The 21,638-nt window shown below is 44.6% G+C and overlaps 2 protein-coding genes and 1 long non-coding RNA gene across 11 annotated transcripts in view; 2 read left to right on the top strand and 1 right to left on the bottom strand.

The window, feature by feature from the left end:
• POLR1B (polymerase (RNA) I polypeptide B, 128kDa) overlaps positions 1-8,954 on the top strand; it is a 35,948-nt gene extending 26,994 nt beyond the window's left edge. For all 7 annotated transcript variants that reach the window (XM_011953083.1, XM_011953079.1, XM_011953081.1 and 4 more), the window contains 4 exons: positions 562-718; positions 4,415-4,611; positions 5,386-5,639; positions 6,651-8,954. In XM_011953083.1, the coding sequence (XP_011808473.1) occupies positions 562-718; positions 4,415-4,611; positions 5,386-5,639; positions 6,651-7,533 (1,491 nt within the window). In that variant the 3' untranslated portion in view covers positions 7,534-8,954. The remainder of the gene's footprint in view (positions 1-561; positions 719-4,414; positions 4,612-5,385; positions 5,640-6,650) is intronic.
• A 6,286-nt stretch (positions 8,955-15,240) lies between these two features.
• Positions 15,241-17,000, bottom strand: LOC105519638. Its single transcript, XR_001003001.1, has 2 exons — positions 16,875-17,000; positions 15,241-16,717 (listed from the first exon to the last, which is right to left on the bottom strand). It is a non-coding gene; the product is annotated as an uncharacterized LOC105519638 (long non-coding RNA).
• Positions 15,817-21,353, top strand: CHCHD5 (coiled-coil-helix-coiled-coil-helix domain containing 5). Of its 3 annotated transcripts, none has more exons than XM_011953073.1 (4): positions 15,817-16,690; positions 18,182-18,322; positions 18,408-18,573; positions 21,178-21,353. In XM_011953073.1, exons 1-4 carry the CDS (start codon positions 16,419-16,421, stop codon positions 21,199-21,201), a joined length of 603 nt encoding a protein of 200 aa, XP_011808463.1. In that variant the 5' UTR covers positions 15,817-16,418; the 3' UTR covers positions 21,202-21,353. The 3 variants fall into 3 exon arrangements, with proteins under 3 accessions (XP_011808463.1, XP_011808464.1, XP_011808465.1); XM_011953074.1 differs by having other exon boundaries at positions 16,640-16,853; XM_011953075.1 differs by lacking the exon at positions 15,817-16,690 and adding an exon at positions 17,083-17,123.
• The last annotated feature ends 285 nt before the right edge of the window (positions 21,354-21,638 follow it).

Genomic DNA, 21,638 nt, shown 5'->3' with positions numbered 1-21,638 from the left:
AAAAAAAAAAACAACTTTCAGAGACTTAACTCTTCCTTTTTAAAAGGGTTGTTAGTGTTACAATAACAGTTGGACATTTGAAAGAAAGTCAGACTTTCCACCTCCTCTGTGACCAGCACAAAGCAGTTCCTGATCTCACTCCACAAGAACCTGAGAGGGTTAGTGGTCACATGACCTGCCTCCCATCCTGTCTAGCTCCCAGAGCTCCTTTGTACCTGACTCTGCCTCAGCTGGTGAAGTGAAAACATTCCATTAGATTCACACTCAGTCTTTGCCTACATATTTGCAGTTGCAAAGTTATAGGCTTTGTGCTACTTAAAATTTTTTCTTCCTATTCCCCTTCACAATTGGTCTGGGGTAGATTTAGAGTGGAATATGTAAAGCAAGTGGTATTTCTAACCGGTCGCTTCCCTGTGCTTCCCAGTTGATCCCTTCAGCACTCATGATGCTGGGTGGGGAAGGTTTTCTCTTGAGTCTTAGAGTGCTGAACTCTGAGAAATGGTAAGAGTTAATGTGAAAGCAGTTGCAGTTATTTTGTGCCTTGGACATCTGCTCTTCCAGATCTTCATGAATGTCGCTATCTTTGAGGATGAGGTTTTTGCTGGAGTTACCACACACCAGGAACTCTTTCCACACAGCCTGCTGAGTGTGATTGCCAACTTCATCCCTTTCTCTGATCACAACCAGAGTCCACGGAACATGTACCAGTGCCAGATGGGTAAGGAAGAGGGACGATGTTATAGTCACAATCAGGAAAGTAAACTTGATAAACTTGATATCACTAGCATAGTCTTTTGTAGTCCTTATTTACATGTGCTGACCATTTGTTCCAAAAATATGGCTTATGGCAAGTTTTTTTTTTTTTCTGTGCCACAAGCAACCAGTCCAGGATCACTCATTGTATTTAATTGGCATGTCTATTTAGTCTCCTGTAATTTATGACAGATCTTTAACCATTCTTTGTCTTTGACATTTTTGAAGAAAAAGGTATGGAATGTCCATAGATTTGGGTGTGCCCGGGGTCTTATTACTTGATTTTTTGAAGAATACAAGCAATCATAGTCACCCGCATATTTATCACTTCCAGTTCTCCTCATTCCTGCTGCAAGATTCAGGTTTTCATTGCTTACAGTTTTCCTTCATCCTGATAATCTTCCTTTAGCATTTTTTTACATTGCAGGTTGCTGGCCACAAATTCTCTTGGTTTTCATTTATCTGAAAATGTCTTTATTTTGCTTCACTTGAAGGAATCTTTCACTGGGTATACAGTTCTGAGTTGACAGTTATTTTTCTTCCAGCACTTAAAAGTTGTTGTTACACTGGCTTTTCTTAGTCTCTGTCATTTCTAGTTAGAAAGCAGCAGTCTTCTGAATATAGTGTGTGTTTTTTTTTTTTTTTTTTTGAGACAGAGTGTTGCTCCATCGCCTAGGCTGGAGTGCAGTGGTGTGATCTCGGCTCCCTGCAACCTCTGCCTCCTGGGTTTAAGTGATTCTTCTGCCTCAGCCTCCCAAGTAGCTGGGACTATAGGCACTCACCACCATACCCAGCTAATTTTTGTATTTTTAGTAGAGACGGGATTTCACCATGTTGGCCAGGCTGGTCTTGAACTCCTGACCTCAGGTGATCTGCCCACTTTCGCCTTCCAAAGTGCTGGATTACAGGCGTGAGCCACCGCGCCCGGCCCCAAATTTTTTTTTTTTTTTTTTTTTTTACTTTAATTAAATTGCTAAACTCTTCTGTCATTATTTTTAAAAACATTGCTCCTACCCTTTTCTCTCTTTCCTCCCCTTCTGAGATATCAGTTATTCATATATTTAAACCTTTTGATATTGTTCCATAAGACATTGAGTTTCTGTTCTCTTTTTTTCTTTATTTTCTTCAGATTGGATCTTTTCTTTTTTTTTTTCCCCCAAGATGGAGTCTCACTTTGTTACTTAGGCTGGAGTGCAGTGGTGCGATCTCGGCTCATTGCAACCTCCGCCTCCCATGTTCAATAAATTCTCCTGCCTCAGCCTCCCAAGTAGCTGGGATTACAGGCACACATCACCATGCCCAGCTAATTTTTGTGTTTTAGTAGAGATAGGGTTTCACCATGTTGACCTGGCTGGTTTTGAACTCCTGACCTCAAGTGATCTGCCTGCCTCAGCCTCCCAAAAATACTGGGGTTACAGGTGTGAGCCGCTGTGCCTGGCCCAGATTGAATTATTTTTATTGACCTATTATCACAGTCACTTTTCATTCTGTCTTCTACTGAATTTTCGCCTACAGTCATATGCCCTTAACGACAGGGATACATTCGGAGAAGGGAGTCGTATGTGATTTTGTCATAGTGTGAACATCATACAGCGAACTTACATAAACCTAGATGGCAGAGACGACTACACACCTAATATATGGTGTAGCCTGTTGTTCCTAGGCTACAGACCTGGGTGGCATATAACTGTACTGTGTGCTGTCGACAGTTGTAAGACAATGGCAAGGATTTGTGTAGCTAAAGATAGAAAAGATACAGTCAAAACGTGGGATCACCATAGTATATATGCCATCCTACATTGACTAAAACATTGTTATGCAGTGTATGACTGTATTTTCAAGTCCAGCACTTCCACTTGTTTCTTTTTTTTTTTTTTTTTTTCTTTTTTGAGACAGGATATTGCTGTGTCACTCACCTGGAGTGCAGTGGCATGATCTTGGCTCACTGCAACCTCTGCCTCCCCGGTTCAAGCGATTCTCCTGCCTCCACCTTCTGAGTAGCTGAGATTACAGGCCATGTGCCACCATGCCCAGCTAATTTTTTGTATTTTTAGTAGAGACAGGGTTTTATCATGTTGTTCAGGCTGGTCTCAAACTGCTGACCTCAAGTGATCTGCCCGCCTCAGCCTCCCAAAGTGCTGGGATTACAAGTGTGAGCCACTGCGCCTGGCCTGACTTGTTTCTTTTTTTACAGTTTCTCTCTTCTCTAAGATTTCTTATCTTCATTCATTGTGGGCATGTTTTCCTTTATATTTTTAGCATAGTTTTATATGATGGGTGTTGTAAAGTCATTATCTGCAGATTCCAATGTCTGGGTCATCTCAGGATCAGTCTCCTTGAATATAATTCAAGTTTCACCATTTATTTGTATGCCCAGTAATACTGGATTGTATTATGAACGTTGTGAGGAATATGTTTTAAACCCTGGATCCTGTTAGGGTCCTCTGAAGAGGATTGGTTTTGTTTGTTTTTAGTGTGGTGTTTGGCCTTCAATTACATTTTAATGTTTTTCATTTTATGTCTTTCCTTCTTAATACACAGTCCATCACCTGGCTCAGTGCATGTCACCAAAAATTCTCCAGGGGAAGAGGATTGGTTTTTAGTTTTCACTGGTACTTAACTTAGTGAACATGGCAGTTGAAGTACATTCTTCAGCCTTAGGTGGGCTGCTTTGATCTGTCCCATGCATGCATAGTTCAGGAGTCCACCAAAGATTTGGACCTAATTTTACATGCTGAATTTAAGGGTCTCCCTTTGTTCTCTCATTTCTGAAACGTTCCCCTTTCCCAATTGTTGTCATGCTCAGAACTCTATTTCTTGGTTCTTCAAGCCAGTAAGACTGTGGGTTTCTATCTAAGTTGTGGCTGCCACACTAGGCCATAAGGCAAAAATAAATACATAAATATTTAAAAACCTGGAAATTCACCCAGTGTGGTTCCTTTCATCCAAGTAAAAATTCTTCCTCAGCTTCTGACAGCTTTTGGTTACTCTCCAGTGCTATATGTGTCGTTGGGGCCTTTTTTCTGCATCTTATATGTATGTGTTGAGGGTGGTCTTGTAAGAGTAGCCCTTTATTACTGCAAGCTCTAAGTTTATAATTTTTTTTAAAAAATTTCACTTGTATGTATTTATATTTTAAAATCATTTTGTTCTGAAATGATTATACTGTGAGGTAGTACACAGAGGAATCTCACCCCATACTCACTACCTAGAATTAAATACATCTTCCGCTGTAAGAAAGTAATCTAATTACATAATAATTACTGAATTACTGTCCCCTTTTCTCCCCCCAGTAATGATATCCTGTAATTTGTGTGCTTCCTTTCTGTCCCCTTTTAAAGCTTTTATTACATCATACATGTATCCATAAACTAGGTATAGAATTGTTTGGGGCGTGTTGCAAATGCACATAAATCTTATATTAAATGTCAGTCTGCACTTTCTCCCACTCAGCACGGTTTTCCTGGTCTGGCCACATTGGTACATTTAGGTTTACTTCATGTTCACAGCTTATGTATTAGTCTACAGTAAGCATAACTACTATGATGATTTCTTTATTCATTCCCCTCTGATGAATATTTAGTTGTTTCCAGTGTTGTGTATCACACCTATAATCAAGGTGAAAGAAGCAGAAAATGCTAAGATGTTTTTCTCCGTGTAGGTAAGCAAACTATGGGCTTTCCACTTCTCACTTATCAAGACCGGTCAGATAACAAACTGTATCGTCTTCAGACTCCTCAGAGTCCCTTGGTGAGACCCTCCATGTATGATTATTATGACATGGATAACTATCCAATTGGGACCAATGCCATCGTTGCCGTGATTGCTTACACTGGCTATGATATGGAAGATGCCATGGTAAGTTTTACCGGGAAGTGTTGTTCCAATCTTTGTATCTTTTAACTTTTTTGTTTACTGTGAAATCACTGAAGGAATATTTTTGTGTACCCAAGTACCTAGTATTTGGCACATGATGTTCTATTAAATGATTAGTTCTTGGTCTAAGTTGAAAGTGGGCAAGCCTTGAGGAATATCCACTAAATATTCAGATACACATATATCTTGCATATTTGAGTGCATATTATGAGTAAATTTTGAGGAGTTTGGTTTTGGATATATCTGCCTTTTATATTTAAGTGTGATTAGATTTTAAGCTATTTCTGTGTGTCTGAGTTTTTGTTTTTCTTGGTGTTTTTTGTTTTTTTGGTTTTTTTTTTTTGAGCCAGAGTCTTGCTCTATTGTCCAGGCTGGAGTGCAGTGGCACGATCTTGGCTCACTGCAACCTCTGCCTTCTGGGTTCAAGCAATTCTCCTGCCTCAGCCTCTCGAGTAGCTGGGACTGTAGGCACCCACCACCACGCCTGGCTGATTTTTTATTTTTAGTAGAGATGGAGTTTCACCATGTTGGCCAGGCTGGTCTCTAACTCCTGACCTCAAGTGATCCGCCTGCCTCAGCCTCCCAAAGTGCTGGAATTACAGGCATGAGCCACTGTGCCCGGCCATGTCTGGGTTTTTGTAGTTAGTATCAGTGATTTGGAAAATGTGAGGAGAGTTGAAATGTGATGCCAGTTATCCTAAACCAAGTATTATAGTCGCCTCAGTCTTTTAAATGAACGATTCTTTTACTTCACAGATTGTGAATAAGGCCTCCTGGGAACGAGGCTTTGCCCATGGAAGTGTCTACAAGTCTGAGTTTATAGACCTCTCTGAAAAAATTAAACAAGGAGATAGTAGCCTGGTGTTTGGAATCAAACCTGGTGACCCGCGGGTCTCGCAGAAATTAGATGACGATGGATTGCCGTTCCTAGGAGCCAGACTGCAGTATGGAGATCCGTATTACAGCTACCTAAACCTCAACACTGGGGAAAGTTTTGTAATGTACTATAAGTAAGTTTGGGTATCCAAGCTGGTTTTTGTTTCTTTGTTTTTTGAGACGGGGTCTCAGTGTGTTAGCCAGGCTGGAGTGCAGTGGAGGGATCTCACTCCCTACAACCTCCACCTCCCGGCTCAAGCAATCCTCTCGCCTCAACCTTTAAGTCGCTGGGACTACAGGCACGCACCACCATGCCCAGCTAATTTTTTGTATTTTTAGTAGAGATGGTTTCACCATGTTGCCCAGGAGGGTCTCGAACTCCTGGGCTCAAGTGATCCACCTGCTTCAGCCTCCCAAAGTGCTAGGATTACAGGTGTGAGCCACCATGCCTGGCCTGTTTGTGCTTTTTTTAAAAACTGTATTATCCAAACTTTGTTATCTTTATCATATACAATGTTAGCAATGTTTCCTAGCCAAAATGTTGAGCTCATACCTCTTATTAGAAATGGCTTATTTTAGCTTATTTTACAATATAATTTATTTCAGTAGGCCTTCATAATAATTTTTCAGTTGCCTTTGTTGCTAGTTTTCCTTCAGATGAACATAATTCTGTAGTGAATATCACCAATAGTTCTATTGATACCATCTCTGTTTGTATTGGAGAATAAAGGTAAGAATGAGTTTTGCAGGCCAGGCACAGTAGTTCACACCTACAATCCCGACAGTTTGGGAGACCAAAATGGGAGGTTCCCTTAAGCCCAGGAGTTCAAGATCAGTCTGGGCAATGTAGTGGGACCCTATCTCTACAAAAAATTTAAAAATTAGCCAAGCCTAGTGACATGTACCTGTAGTCCCAACTACTGAGGAGGCTAAGGTGGGAGGATTGCTTGAACTTGGAAAGTCAAGGCTGCAGTGAGCTGTAATCGCACCACCCCTCTCCAGCCTGGGCAACAGAGTGAGACCCTGTCTCATTAAAAAAAAAAAAAAATGTGTTTTACAAATATCCTATATGAAGCACTAATTATATCAATGAAACTTACCTCTATCAGTTTAAACAAATAGCCTGACCTTATACTTTTTCCTAGGAGTAAAGAAAATTGTGTTGTGGATAACATCAAAGTGTGCAGTAATGACACTGGGAGTGGAAAATTCAAGTGTGTTTGCATCACTATGAGAGTGCCTCGGAACCCAACTATCGGAGATAAATTTGCCAGTCGTCATGGGCAGAAGGGCATTTTGAGCAGATTGTGGCCAGCTGAGGACATGCCTTTTACTGAGAGTGGGATGGTCCCAGACATTCTGTTCAATCCCCATGGTTTTCCATCCCGCATGACCATCGGGATGTTAATTGAGAGTATGGCCGGGAAGTCTGCAGCTTTGCATGGTCTCTGCCATGATGCTACACCCTTCATCTTCTCAGAGGAGAACTCGGCCTTAGAATACTTTGGTGAGATGTTAAAGGCTGCTGGCTACAATTTCTATGGCACCGAGAGGTTATATAGTGGCATCAGTGGGCTAGAACTGGAAGCAGACATCTTCATAGGAGTGGTTTATTATCAGCGCTTACGCCACATGGTCTCAGACAAATTTCAAGTAAGGACAACTGGAGCCCGAGACAGAGTCACCAACCAGCCTATTGGAGGAAGAAATGTCCAGGGTGGAATCCGTTTTGGGGAGATGGAACGGGATGCACTTTTAGCTCACGGTACATCTTTTCTCCTTCATGACCGCCTCTTCAACTGCTCGGATCGGTCAGTAGCCCATGTGTGTGTGAAGTGTGGCAGTTTACTCTCTCCACTATTGGAGAAGCCACCCCCTTCTTGGTCTGCCATGCGCAACAGAAAATACAACTGTACTCTGTGTAATCGCAGTGACACTATTGATACTGTTTCTGTGCCTTATGTTTTTCGGTATTTTGTAGCTGAATTGGCAGCTATGAACATCAAAGTGAAACTGGATGTTGTTTAACTTGATGTTGACCTTTTGGATTAGGAGGCCTATCAGATTAAAGCAAAATGTAATTTTAGTTCAATAAAGATATTATTACCAGGTTAGTCTTGAGATTTTTCAAGGGTGTTAGAACTCTCAACTAAAATCTGAAAACCAAGAATGCAAGGTTTGAATCTCGCTGGTAGATTAACTGTTGACAATGATTTTCTGTATATTTGTTCAAAAATCTCATGTCTTCTCAAAATATGAAATATTGATAAATGGAAGAACATACAGTGATAAGTCTCCTTTCCAACCCCAGGTTCCCTACACCCTGCTTTCAGCAGGCAGTGACTGTCACACACCTGTTAATCCATCTTGAGCAGGACAGTACTATACAAATAGAATGCAAGCTGTAATATAATGTAATTTTATATTTTCTTATAGCCACATTGAAGTAAAAACAAACAGTTACAGTGTTTTTTACCAGCTTTATAGAAGTACAGTTGTTACATATGTAATGAATACAATTTGATGGGTTAGACTATATGTACACACCTTTGATACCATCACCACAATCAGGGTAATAAACACATCTGTCATCTCCACAAGTTTCCTCCTGCCCCTTTGCTTTTTGCTTTTTGGTTGCTGTTGAGTTTTTGTTTTGTTTTCTGTGGTAAGAACACGTAACTCAAGACCTACCCTCTTAACAAATCTTTTAGTGTACGATATAGTATTGTTAATTATAGGCACCATATTGTACAACAGATCTTTAGACCTTACTTGTCTTGCATAACTGAAGCTTTATACCTGTTGAACAACTCTCCATTTCCCTGGCCCCTAGCAACCACTCTTCTACCCTGTTTCTACGAGTTTGACTATTATAGATATCTCATATAGTGGTATCATGCAATATTTGTCCTGTGACTGGCTTATTTCACTTAGGATAGTGAAATAAGATTCATCCATTTTGGAAGCCAGGCATGGTGCTGTGCATCTGTAGTCCCTGCTATTTGAGTGGCTGAGGTGGGAGGATCATTTAAGTGCAGGAGTTCAAGGCCAGCCTGGGTAATACAGGAAGACCCTGTCTTAAAGACCCTGACCTCAAGTGATCCACCCACTTCGGCCTCCCAAAATGCTGGGATTACAGGTGTGAGCCACTGCACCTGGCCTCCAGTGAGTATTTTATATTTAGTCTACACTTCTATACTTGGCTTTTTTCTGCATTTATATTGACCTGCTTTCATAGCAGTGTGTAGAGTGCCGCTTATGTCTTCTTTCCTGTGTACAGTATTTTATTGTACGGATATACCATCCCCTGTGTATTTGAGTTGTTCCATTCTTTGGCCATTATAACTTTTTTCTGCAAATACTCTGCCTACTTATCTTTGGCCATTATAAACTGTTGATAATAGATCATCTTGTATATACTCGTGCAATTATAGGATGTTTTTTGATGAAGAAAGCTTTCCTAAGGTAATTCTTTCCTGAGTTTGGTTTAGATGGTCTGTCACTAATTATAAAATAAGGCAGATAGGAGAAGACTCAGAAAAATCTATCATTCAAGATAGGCTTAGCAGGACGGGCATGGTGGCTCACGCCAGTAATCCCAACATTTTAGGAGGCCTAGGCAGGAGCAATCATTTGTGCCTAGGAGTTCTAGACCAGCCTGGGCTGAGACTAATGACAAAAAAATTAGCTAAGCATGGTGGCACACCCCTGTAGTCGCAGCTACTCGGGAGGCTGAGGTGGGAGGTGGGAGGATTGCTTGAACCCAAAAGGTCGAGGCTGCAGTGAGCCAAGATTGTGCCACTGCATTCCAGCCTGGGTGACAGAGCAGGACCCAGTCTCTATAAATAAAAAAGACTGGGTGCAGTGGCTCACACCCATAATCCCAACACTGGCTCAGCAGGTTGAATTCCTGGCTGAGCCCAGGAATTCAAGTCCAGCCTGGGTAACATGGGGAAACCCCATCTCTACAAAAAAAAATTAGCCTTGTGTAGTGGTACACGCCTGTAGTTCCAGCTACACAGGAGGCTGAGGTGGGAGAATCTGAGCCCGGAAGGTCCAGGCTGCAGTGAACCAAAATTGTGCCACTACACTCCAGCCTGGGCAACAGAATAAGACCCCGTCTCAAAAAAAAAAAAAAAAAAAAAAAAAACAAATTGTTTGACAAGTGTGTAAGCTGTAAGTGAGCCCCGCACTTTGTGCACATGTACCCTAGAACTTAAAGTATAAAAAGAAAAAAAAAAAAAAAAAAAAGGCAAAAGAAAAAAACTATTTAATAGAAAAGAGAGGCTTTGCTTCAGGAAACTGGTTGAGAAGAATAAGGAAAAACTGGATTCTATTGACTGACATTTCTCCCTGCTGTTAATAGAATCGCAGCCATACACTTTTGCACACTATTCCAGTTGTCTACTGAACGATCCCACAGCTGAGGTCTATTGTCCATCCCTCCATTTCTATTTATAGCAGCACTAAAAACATTTCCCCAAAAAAGCATTTTTTTAGCTTTTTGATTGTAGATTCACCACTAAGAAATTGACATTGGGACAGTCCACAGAGCTTATTCAAATTTCACCCATTTTACTTGCACTCGTTTGTGTTGTGTGTGGTAAACAGTTCTATTTCATTTTATCACCTGTGTAGACTGACGAAAACACCAACATAAGCAAGATACAGAGCTGTTCTGTCATCACAGAGCTCTGCCATACTATCCTTTTATCTCTGTCCCCCATTTCCAACCCCTGGAAACCACTAATCTGTTCTTTATAGTTTTCTTATTTCAAGAATCTTATGTAAGTGGGATCATGAAGTATAATCTTTTGAGAATGGCCTGTTCATTCAATTCCCTTGAGATACATTCAGGTAGTTGCATGTATCAATAGTTAATTCCTATTTATTGCTATATAGTACTCCATAGTATGGATATAATATGTACATAGCATATATACATAGTATATATGTGCATAGTTTAACCATTCACCTTAAACATTTTGGTTGTTTCCAGTTTGGGACATTAACAATAAAGCTGATCTGAACAATCATGTATAATAGTCTCCCTTTATCCTTGAAGAATATATCCCAAGACTCCCAGTGAGTGTCTGAAACCATGGTATATACACTATCCATATGTGCTGTATGTACTATATATACTATATTTTTTTCCTATACACACATACCTTTGATGAAGTTTAATTAGGCACTGTAAGAGATTGACAACAATAAATAGAATAATTATACTGTAATTAAATGAATGTGGCCTCAAAATATACTGTACTCACATATTTTCAGGCTGTGGGTAACTGAAACTACATAAAGCAAAACTGGCTGGGCACGGCGGTGCATGCCTGTAATCCAGGACTTTGGCAGGCCAAGGTGTACTGAGCACTTGAGGTCAGGAGTTTGAGACCAGCCTGGCCATCATGGGGAAACCCTGTCTGTATTAAAAATACAAAAATTAGCTGGGTGTGGTGGCACACGCCTGTAATCCCAGCTACTCAGGAGGCTGAGACAGGAGAATCACTGGAACCCAGGAGGCAGAGGTTGCAGTGAGCCAAGATCACGCCACTGCACACTAACCTGGGCAACAGCAAGACTAGAGTCTCAAAAAAAAAGGAAAGCAAAACTGCAAAACTGCAGATAAGGAGGACTACTATACAGGTTATTGTGTAAACATAAGTTTCATTTCTGTGGTACAAATGTTCAAGGTTGGGATTGCTAGGTCATATGGTAGTTGCATATTTCATTTAAGAAACTGCCAAACTTTTCAGAGTGGCTGTGCCATTTTACATTCCTACCAGCAATGCATGAGTGATTCATTTCTTGGCATTCTGACCAACCAGCATTTGGTGATGTCACTTTTTTTTTTTTTTTTTTTTTTAAGGCTAGTCAAGTGAAGCAGTGGGAGTGGAAAAAGAACGAATAAATCTGTAAGTGGTTGTGGTCAATTTGTTGCAAACACCATTGCATTTGGACCAGCCCACTATTTCTTATTTTAGCCATTCTGATAGATGGGTAGTGATATCTCATTGTGGCTTTAATTTGTATTTCTCTAATGGCTGAAGATGTTGAACATCTCTTCATGTGTTTGTTTGCCATCTGTATATCTTCAGTGAAATGTCTGCTGCTTATTTTTTATTTATTTTTTTTTGAGACGGAGTCTCGCTCTGTCGCCTGGGCTGGAGTGCAGTGGCCGGATCTCAGCTCACTGCAAGCTCCGCCTCCCAGGTTTACGCCATTCTCCTGCCTCAGCCTCCCGAGTAGCTGGGACTACAGACGCCCGCCACCTCGCCCGGCTAGCTTTTTGTATTTTTTAGTAGAGACGGGGTTTCACCGTGTTAGCCAGGATGGTCTCGATCTCCTGACCTCGTGATCCGCCCGTCTCGGCCTCCCAAAGTGCTGGGATTACAGGCTTGAGCCACCGCGCCCGGCCTGCTGCTCATTTTTTAATCGGATTGTTTGTCTTCTTACTTTTGACTTTCAAGACTTCATTATATATTCCAGATATAAAGCCTTTGTCACACAAGTGCTTTGCAAATAATTTCTCCCAGTCCATAGTTTGTCTTTTCATCCTCTTCACAGGTATTTTGCAGAGAAACAAATTTAAATTTTGATGAAGCCCAATTTATGGGTTTTTGCGTTTTTGCTGTTACGTCTAAGAACTCTTCACCTACCCCAAAGATTTTCTTGTATGTTATTTTCTAAAGGTTTTATAGTCTTATGCTTTATATTTAAATCTATGATCCATTTTCCACTTTTGTACATTTTGTACAAGGTGTAAGGTTTAGATCAAGATTCTTTTTTTTTTTTTTGTCAGTAGATATCCAATTGCTCCAGCACTGCTACTTGAAAGCAATCTTTTATTGAATTACTTTTGCACTTATGTCAAAAATCAGATGGCCATAGGCAAGGTGCAGTGGCTCACACCTGTAATCCCTGCACTTTGAGAGGCTGAAGTGGAATGATTGCTTGAGCCTAGGAGTTTGAGACCAGCCTGGGCAACACAGCCAGACCCCGTCTCTACTAAAAAAAAATTAGCCAGGCATGGTGGTGTGCGCCTGTAGTCCCAGCTCCCTAGGAGGCTGAGGTGGGAGGATCATCTGAGCCTGGGAGTCAAAGCTGCAGTGAGCCGTGATTGCACCACTGCTCTCCAGCCGGAGTGACAGGGTTTAAATCAGATGGCCATACATACTTGTGCGGGGCTAATTTATTTTTTATTATTTCATTTTTATCCCCATTGTTGGCTTATTAACCCTACCCCCATTTTCATTTTTTGTTGTTTCTTTTAAAATTTCTAGTGTAAATCTTTAGACTTGTCGCACTTTTATGTAATATTCTATCATTTCACAGGTAGTAGAACAACTTAGCAACAGCACACACTTTCTTGTCTCTTGGCCTTTGTGCTATTTTTGTCATAAGGGTTATATTTACTGTATCTGGAGATCTTGATTTCATATACCATATTTCCATTTTCCTTCGAACTGAGGGCTTGCTTCAGTGTTTCTAAGCTTACTTAGGTGAGACCAGAGCAGCCATTAGGGCTAATTTTGCCTCACTAGAGAGGCAGTATCTTTGAGTAGTTTATCCAGTGCACAGTGATGGTCTCCTCTGTGGCTGGGGGTGGAACATGGACAACTGCAAGCTCTAGGGATTGCTCTGCCTGCACCTTCCTGGTGGTTCCCTTGGCCTCCAGGAGTGTACTCACAGACATGCTGTGCACTACACGTGCAGGAAACCCTTTGCAGGCCGGTGTCATGCTACTCTCTGGTACCCTGCCTTACAAACTCTAGCTGCCTTGGCCTCTCCAAATTCTCAACTTTGTCCCAACTCAGGGATACCCCTGGGCTGTGTAGCCTGGAAACTAACTCTCCAGACATAAGCCGGGCCACTAGTGTCACTTCATTTGTCTCCTTTCTCTTGGGGACCACTGTGCTACACTGCTTGTTTCCAGTGTCTGAACTCTGTTGTCTCCTATTTTGTCCAGATTTTTTAGTTGTTGGTGTTGGAAGGATAAATCCACTATCTATGATATCACCACACCCAGGTAACTTCTGTACTTTTTGTAGAGACAGAATTTCGCCATGTTGCCCAGGCTGGTCTCAAACTCCTGGGCTCAAGCAGTCTGTCCACCTCGGTTTCCCAAAGTGCTGGGAGTTACAGGGATGAGTCACCACACTTGGCCTATGTTTCTAATGCAGAAGCCACCACCATATGCCACACTTGTGACTCTTTCCCATATCTGTTGTAGTAAAAGAGGCTGCAGGCCTGTAATGTCAGCACTTTGGGAGGCTGACATGGGCAGATCACAAGGTCAGGACTACCAGACCAGCCTGGCCAATATGGTGGAACCCCATCTCTACTAAAATTACAAAAACTAGCCGGGCGTGGTGCGCATGCCTGTGGTCTCAGCTATTCGGGAGGCTGAGGCAGAAGAATCGCTTGAACCCGGGAGGTGGAGGTTACAGTGAGCTGAGATCGTGCCACTGCACTCCAGCCTGGGTGACAGAGCGAGATGCCGTCTCAAAAAATAAACAAATAACAATAAAAGAGGCTGCAATACATGACACATTGGCAGCACCAACTCCTGCCTGGTGGATGACATCTATCTTTAGACATCCCCACTCCAGGGTTGCTGGGGGTCCATTACCATTGTTGACACTTCTTCAGGTTATGATGTTATCAGTCCCAGTGCCATCAGTCAACTCTACACTCCTAGGTAGTTCTTGAATCTACAGTTGACCCTTAAACAATGCAGTAGAAAATCCACATATAACTTTTGACTCCCCCAAAACTTAACTACTCATAGCCTGCTGTTGATCTGAAGTCTTACTGATGACATAAACAGTAGATTAACACATATTTTGTATGATATATGCATTATATACTGTGTTCTTGCAATAGTAAACTAGAGAGAAAGTGTTATTAAGGAAATTGTAAGGAAGAGAAAATATACTATTCATTAAGTGGATCATCATAAAGGCATCCACCCTTGTCCTCTTCACATTGAGTAAGCTGAGGAGGAGGAAGGGGGGTTGGTCTTGCTGTCTCAGAGTGACAGAGGCAGAAGAAAATCCGAGTATAAGTGGATCAGTACACTTTAAATCCATCTTGTTTAAAGGTCAACTGTAAACTGTTTTTATTTAATGGGCAACTCACGCACCCAAGTGGTTATAAGTGGTACTACAAAATGTATTATAAAAATACTGTAGATTTTTTTTTTTTGAGACAGAGTCATGCTCTGTCACCCAGGCTGGAGTGCAGTGGTGTGATCTCTGCTCACTACAACCTCCGCAGCAATTCTCGTGCCTCAGCCTCCTGAGTAGCTGGGACTACAGGCACCTGCCACCATGCCTGGCTAATTTTTTGTATTTTTTGTAGAGACAGGGTTTCGCCATGTTAGCCAGGCTGGTCTCGAACTCCTGACCTCCAGTGATCCACCCACCTCGACCTCCCAAAGTGCTGGAATTACAGGCGTGAGCCACTGCACCCAGCTGAACACAATCTTTACCTTCCATGTACTGATTTATGTCTTTGTAACTGCTATCCACCTAAAATGTACAAAACCAAACTGTAATTCTACTGTCTCAGGCACACTTTCTCAGGACCTCTTGAGCCTGTGTTTCCCAGGCCATGGTCACTCATATTGGCTCAAAACAAACCTCTTTAAGACATTTCAGTTTGGTTTTTCTGTTAACAGAAAAACCTAGTTTTCCTAGTTCTTTAATGAGATCCCTAGAAACCGGGTTTAAGACAATTGAACTTCTTTTTTGCTTTCGTGGTCAGATAAGAAAATTTCAGAAACTCCCTCCCTGTGTACCTGTGGGCATCCCCACCCCCACACACCAACAAGAAAGGTTAGACAGATCTTCTGAGGTAGCTTCTAAGGCCTTTCAGCATGTCAAAATACATCTTTGGGGTATCCGTTTCTGAGTATCAACAAGGGAACGGGATGGGTTAAGATTTCGTTCTCCCAGTAGAGGAAAATTTAGGGATTCAGTCTACATTTGAAGCCAAAAACAGTTAATCTGACTCCTTCCAGAGCCTTTAAATGTTGATCCCCTCCCCTCTTCTCCCGCCAAACATACACTTGGAAGTTTAAGAAGAATGGAGGGATCTCAAGGTGTAAAGCTTTCTGTGCCTATGGCAGATTCAGATGACCAGTGCTGGTCCTCGGATGTCAACTTCCAACCAGGGTAGCTCATGGTTACAGCCTCCCGTAGAGCTCTCACTTATCCAGAACTCCTGAGGCTCAAAGCTCAGTATCAAACTGTTCACTTGCACTATGTCCTCTATGATGTCACTGTCATCATCATCATTTTACAGACACACTGACACTCCAAGTGGTCGTTACTAGTTCACAGTCAAGTAGCTCTCGTTCATCTTCTCGTTCATCTTCAACTCTATGATTAACTGCAAAGTGTTCTGCTCATTTTGTCTAGAGTCTTGAAAGATCTGCAAACTAAATGGCAGGACTGATGCTCAGTTCTCTGACCAGGGGATATCCAGTCTTTTAAGTGGGGAAACTCACGCCCATGTCTAACCTCACACTTTTAAGACAGATGAGAAGGGAGGGGGAAATGTTGCTACACTAGGAGGAATTAATTACAAAGAGAGGAAGTAACTGGCTTGATAGTCTTACGGAGTCGGGATTAAACACCATGTCTGTCCTGGCCTACATTAAGGGATGGAGGAACGTCTGGGTCACCCAGGCTGACCAAATGGGAGGCCCACGCCGAATTAGTTCGGCTCTTGGTTTGACTCCCTCTTCCCTCCTGTTCCAAGCGCTCGCATGAACCAGGGTGCCAGGAGGACTATCAGCGTCTGCGCAAGGCCGATGGTGGCAGCGTGGCGTTAGGAATCAGGCCCCCTATCCCTGAGTCCAACAGCCTACCGCCACAGCACCCAACCAAAATGGGAACAACATGTTGAGACGCCGCAGCAACAGCAGCCGCTTCCCACCAGCTCCAGTGGGAGATTTGGAGCGCTTGTGTCTGCGGCTCAATCCCGTGAGGTGCGGCGCAACTCAGCGGCGCATTCTCTTTGGAGCGGAGGCACCACCGTACTTTCCATTGCTTACTTCCGTTGAACTCCGGGCGCTGCCATGGCAAGTCGGAAATAGGGATAAATCTAGCCAGAAGAGGGCGGAAGTGGCTACTCAGGGCGCCGCCATGTCGAGTCGGGACCGGAAGAAGAGGTGGGGCGCCGCCATGACAGAGTAGTCCTAAAGGGAAAGGGTTGTTAGTTCAATTGGCTACCGGAAAAAAAACAGGCTGGGCTGGGCGCCGCCATGACAACCGATACCGGAAAAGGCGGGTCGTTCCCCCCGGACAGACCTACGCCGGCAAAAGTCTCGAGATGTGAGTAGCGAGAGCGCCTACCGTATACGTGCGGCCGCTCCCCTTCTCTTACCCAGTGATCTAGACCTAGTCTAGGACCTCCGGAATTAGGACCAGCCTCCCTCCTTCTTGGAGATCTGACCCTCAGGATTCAGCGCCTTCCCTCACGAGTTACAACCCTCCGCATGCCCAAGCCCCGCCCTCTAAGCGTTTAGGCCCCGCCCCCTCTCACAGCGGTTTAGGACTTCGGTCCAGTTACTCTTCACCCAAGCTCTGCCCCCAGTACCCCTGGTCCGGCCCTTCACACCGAAATCCTAAGACTACAGACCTATTTAGGGACCTCTAGGACTCCTACACCCGTCCTCAGAGCTCCAGATTCCTCCCCCTTGATCACCAAACTTTACCTATTGAACCTTCCAGATCTGCCCAGGACCCCAGTCCTCACCTATAGGGTCCATAGACTTGTTCCTAGACCACTCTGACCTTGCCCGGGATTCCCAGAGCACCAACCTCATCCAGGGCTTCCAGACCTCATGCCCCTGGGACTTGAGTCCCGCACCACGGCCTCAGGTTTCATCTTGAAGACTCTTCGGCTAAGACACTCTTCCCCAGGACCTGAGACCCCACCTCCTGGACCTCTAAACCTCACTTTTAGAATCCCCAAACCCATTTAGGGCTCTGAAGCTCTCTCCCTGGAATTCTAGATCTTACTTCTAAGTCCCTAAGTCTTCTCTGCATGATCCTCAGGCCTACTGGGGGATGCCTGGATTTCAAGGCCTATCTTCTAGGACCCGGAAGGCCTACCTTAGATTAATCAGACCTTGTTTTAGAACCTCCGCTCTCTCCCCAGGAGCTCCCCTTCTGCTTTACAAGCCCCAGGGCTAGGCCTTACCTCTACACTTCTTTGGCCCCATCTCAGGATCCTTCAGACTCCCACATCTGCCCTGAACGCCTAGTCCTACTTCAGACCCAGACCAGAACTCCCTTTCTTTGCCAAGCACCATAGCTCATGCCTGTAATCCTAGCACTTTGGGAAGTCTAAGTGGGAGGATCACTTGAGCTGAGGGGTTCAATACCAGCCTGGGCAACATAGCAAGACCCTGTCTCTACAAAACATAAAAAATTAGCTGGGCATGGTGGCTTATGCCTGTGGTTCCAGCTACTTAGGAGGTTGAGGCAGGAAGATCACTTGAATCCAGAAGTTGGTGGCTACAGTGAGCTATGATCATGCCACTGCACTCCAGCCTGGGCCACAGTGAGACCCTGTCTCTAAAAAATAAAAAATAAAAAAACGGATTCCCTTGCTTGCCTGCTGCCTGGAATGATCCTCAGCCCATCCTGTCCCACAGGCAGGCAGCTCTGGAGGTCACCGCTCGCTACTGTGGCCGGGAGCTGGAGCAGTATGGCCAGTGTGTGGCGGCCAAGCCGGAATCCTGGCAGCGGGACTGTCACTACCTTAAGATGAGCATTGCCCAATGCACATCCTCCCAGTGAGTATGGGCAAGTATGAGACAGTGTGGGGGGTGGGCAGTGAGGTGGGAATCTCCCAGAGGCTCAACTGCCCTACCCCCACAGCCCAATCATCCGCCAGATCCGCCAGGCCTGTGCTCAGCCTTTTGAGGCCTTCGAGGAGTGTCTTCGACAGAACGAGGCAGCTGTGGGCAACTGTGCGGAGCATATGCGCCGCTTCCTGCAGTGCGCTGAGCAGGTGCAGCCACCACGCTCACCTACAACTGTGGAGGTAAGAGGGGCTCATCTCAGTTTATCTCTTTTCTCTACAACATCCCCTTCATCCTTCTGGTTGTTCAGGGTAAAGACTTAGGAGTCATCCTCAGCCCCACCCCACCACCACACAGGTCTTTGCCATGCATCCAGAATCCAGAACATCATCACTTCTTGCCCCATATAGCCCCTGCTTTAATCCACCACCACCCACACCCTCCACGTCCAAGATACCTGCCCCAACCTTCTCCCTGGTCTCCCTTCCTCCCTCTTTTCTTGCCTCCATAAAGCGGCCTGGGTGAGCATGTTAGGACTGAAATCTGGTCTCATTACACCTATGCTTAAATCTCTCCAGTGGCTTTGCGTCACATTGAGAATAAAATTCCAGGTCCTTGCTGGGTTCTCTGTGTTCTTCCCTAGGCTGACTTCATCCACCTCCTCCCTCACCCTCTCTCTCCCACTACTCTTCATCTGCAACTGGAGAGGCGCTGGGCTGAGGTGGCCAAAAAAAAAGCTCACTCTTTTAAATGTATCTAAATATGTAAGCCAGATATACAGTATATCTGTGATATGTAAGTCTCATGGTTGGGCAATTAGAACAAAAGTCTAAAATGACTCCTGAGGAGAGGCAGTAATGGGAAAAGGTTGAAAAATGCTCTTTTAGATGTTTACTGCCCTCCTCACTGGACTGTGAGCTCCAAAGGTGAAAGTCACATCTTTCCCCAGCCCCTCTGAGCACCCTCTCCTGGGGCCTTCTCTCTGCCCCTGCAGCCCTGTCTTCTCTCTTGGGCCACCAGGCCATCCTTCTCCTGGGCCCCATGCTTCATCTTGACCTTCCAGTCGTTCTCGGTGATCATCCTAGACTGATCTCAGAGGAAATCTGACCATGTTCTGCTTCTACTTACAAACCTTTCCATGGTTCTCACTTTCACCAACCCAAGTCTTAATGCCAGCACAGCCCACAGGGCCCTGTGGGATGCAGTCCCTGCAACCCATGGTCCCACCTCTTCCCACTTTCTCCCTTAAGCTCTATGTTCCAGCCCCAGTGAACATGCAGTTACTCAAGTGCACATCTCTGCTGCTTTTGTCCAGCTGTTTCCTTCTGCCGGGACTGCCCTTCCTAATCCATCTCCTGGCTAATTCCTATTCCAGCTTAGATGGCACCTCTCTCAGAAAACCTCCCTGATGTCCCACCCACTCCCCTCCCCTGTCTTCAAGTTCCCAAGGTCCCTGTGCCCCTCCATCAAGGCTCATATCCTATGCCTGTGTCAGGGGAGCTGTTGGCTGAAGATTGGGGCGATGCCCTTCTTACCAGGCCCTATAGGCGTTAATTGTTTTTGTAAGGCAGGGATAAGTGATAAGTTCAGACCCCAAGGGCAGAAACTACGACTCCTGAGAGCCGGAAGAAACTTACTTCTCCTCAGAAAACATTACCTAACGATCACATACTGTTCTCAGTCAGCTGTTGGGGACATTTCTCTCTTTCAAGCTTTTTGGGCATATGAACAGTGAAGACCCCATCCTCCTATCTTAGAGCCATTTGCGGCTTCCCTCCCTGGACCAGCAACCAGCCTCTCCCTGTTCTCCCTGTGGCCACCCCTGCCCTGACAGTCTTCTCTCCCCTGGCAGCCAAAGGAGCTTTTAAAAATGGGAATTAGGGCCGGGCGCGGTGGCACATGCCTGTAATCCCAGCACTTGGGGAGGCCGAGGCGGGTGGATCACCTGAGGTCAGGAGTTCGAGACCAGCCTGGCCAACATGATGAAACCCCATCTCTACTGAAAATACAAAATATTAGCCAGGCGTGGTGGCAGGTACCTGTAATCCCAGCTACTAGGGAGGCTGAGGCAGGAGAATTGCTTGAACCCAGGAGGCAGAGATTGCAGTGAGCCAAGATTGCACCATTGCACTCTAGCCTGGGCGATAGAGCGAGACTGTCTTCCAAAAAAACACAAAAAACAAAAAACAAACAAGAAAAAAAAACAGGGACTACAGGGACTTAGGTCAGATCTTTCCCCTCTAAAACCTTCTTGTGGCTTTCCAGTGCACTCAGAGTAACTACAATCAGCTCCTCCTCGTCATCCCATCTTTCCTGGGGATGGCATCCCAGTTAACGATTTTTCCTTCCTAGCTAGGGACAGTGAGATGTGGGCCTCCCACGTTGTCTGGTCTACACAATAGCAAACACAAACATTCTCATCTCCTACAGCATGGCATACAGACTTTACAGAATGTCCTGTGTTTTTGTGGCTGACAATTTAAGTGGTACATGTCCCTCCCATACCACACACACCTCTGCTCTTTACCCTGATTAAATTTTCTTCATAGAATTTCTCCAGTGTTAACATATTTGTTTTCTGTCTCTCCCTGCTTGAGTCAGAGAGTTTTGCCTGCTGGGTACACGGCAGGTGCTCTGTAAATACAGCAGAATGGCGCCTTCTCTGCCCGCCATGACACTTCACCACAGCTGACATTTTCACATGGCTCAGGGCCAAGGTCATTGCCTGACACCCTTCTCCCTCCAGACTGTGGGCTCTGCAGGGTCTCCCTCTGTGGTGTCTACATAGGTTCCCCAGGCTGGGCACAGAGGAGGTGCTACTAGTTGTTGATGTGCTTTCTCCACAGGCAAAGCCACTTCCTGCCTCCTGAGGCCTCCTCTGACTGCAGGAAAACTGGACATGAATGACTCCCCCCAACCCCCCTCCCTTGCAGAGTGACCAGATGGAGTCCCGAGCCCTGGCCACGGGCCTAGCTTTCCTGGATATCAGGACTTCCAATAAATAAAGACTGTGTATACTGGGCTTTGATTCCTGCCATCCATACCTGAGAGGGCCCTAGGAGAGCTGGCTGGGCAGAGTCATCTGTTCCCCAGCTTCACCGGGTGTGCCAAGGAAGCGCCTGGGAAGAGCAGGACACTGCAGCTGTGCCCCAGGGTTGAGACTACCCTGCCTCCCTTGTGAACTCTGCCACACAGCCGTTTCCTGACTCATGCTCTGTGCATGGGGGGAAGGACCCTCGCTGCCTTCTACTCTAGCATTCCCCAACTTGTTATATATATATATATATTTTTTTTTTTTTTAAAGAAG

The sequence above is a fragment of the Colobus angolensis genome, unplaced genomic scaffold, assembly GCF_000951035.1.
Source record: "Colobus angolensis palliatus isolate OR3802 unplaced genomic scaffold, Cang.pa_1.0 Scaffold356, whole genome shotgun sequence".
Taxonomy (NCBI): domain Eukaryota; kingdom Metazoa; phylum Chordata; class Mammalia; order Primates; family Cercopithecidae; genus Colobus; species Colobus angolensis.
The sequence above is the reverse complement of the archived record's forward strand: the minus strand, read 5'-3'. Positions and strand labels throughout refer to the sequence as shown.

Bases quoted from the DNA above. Each gene is read 5' to 3' on its own strand.
- CHCHD5 (XM_011953073.1), top strand. From the start codon at position 16,419: ATGTTGAGACGCCGCAGCAACAGCAGCCGCTTCCCACCAGCTCCAGTG. The intron at 18,323-18,407 runs GTGAGTATGGGC...CTACCCCCACAG, and splicing joins GCCCAATGCACATCCTCCCA to CCCAATCATCCGCCAGATCC. The intron at 18,574-21,177 runs GTAAGAGGGGCT...CTTTCTCCACAG, and splicing joins GCTCACCTACAACTGTGGAG to GCAAAGCCACTTCCTGCCTC.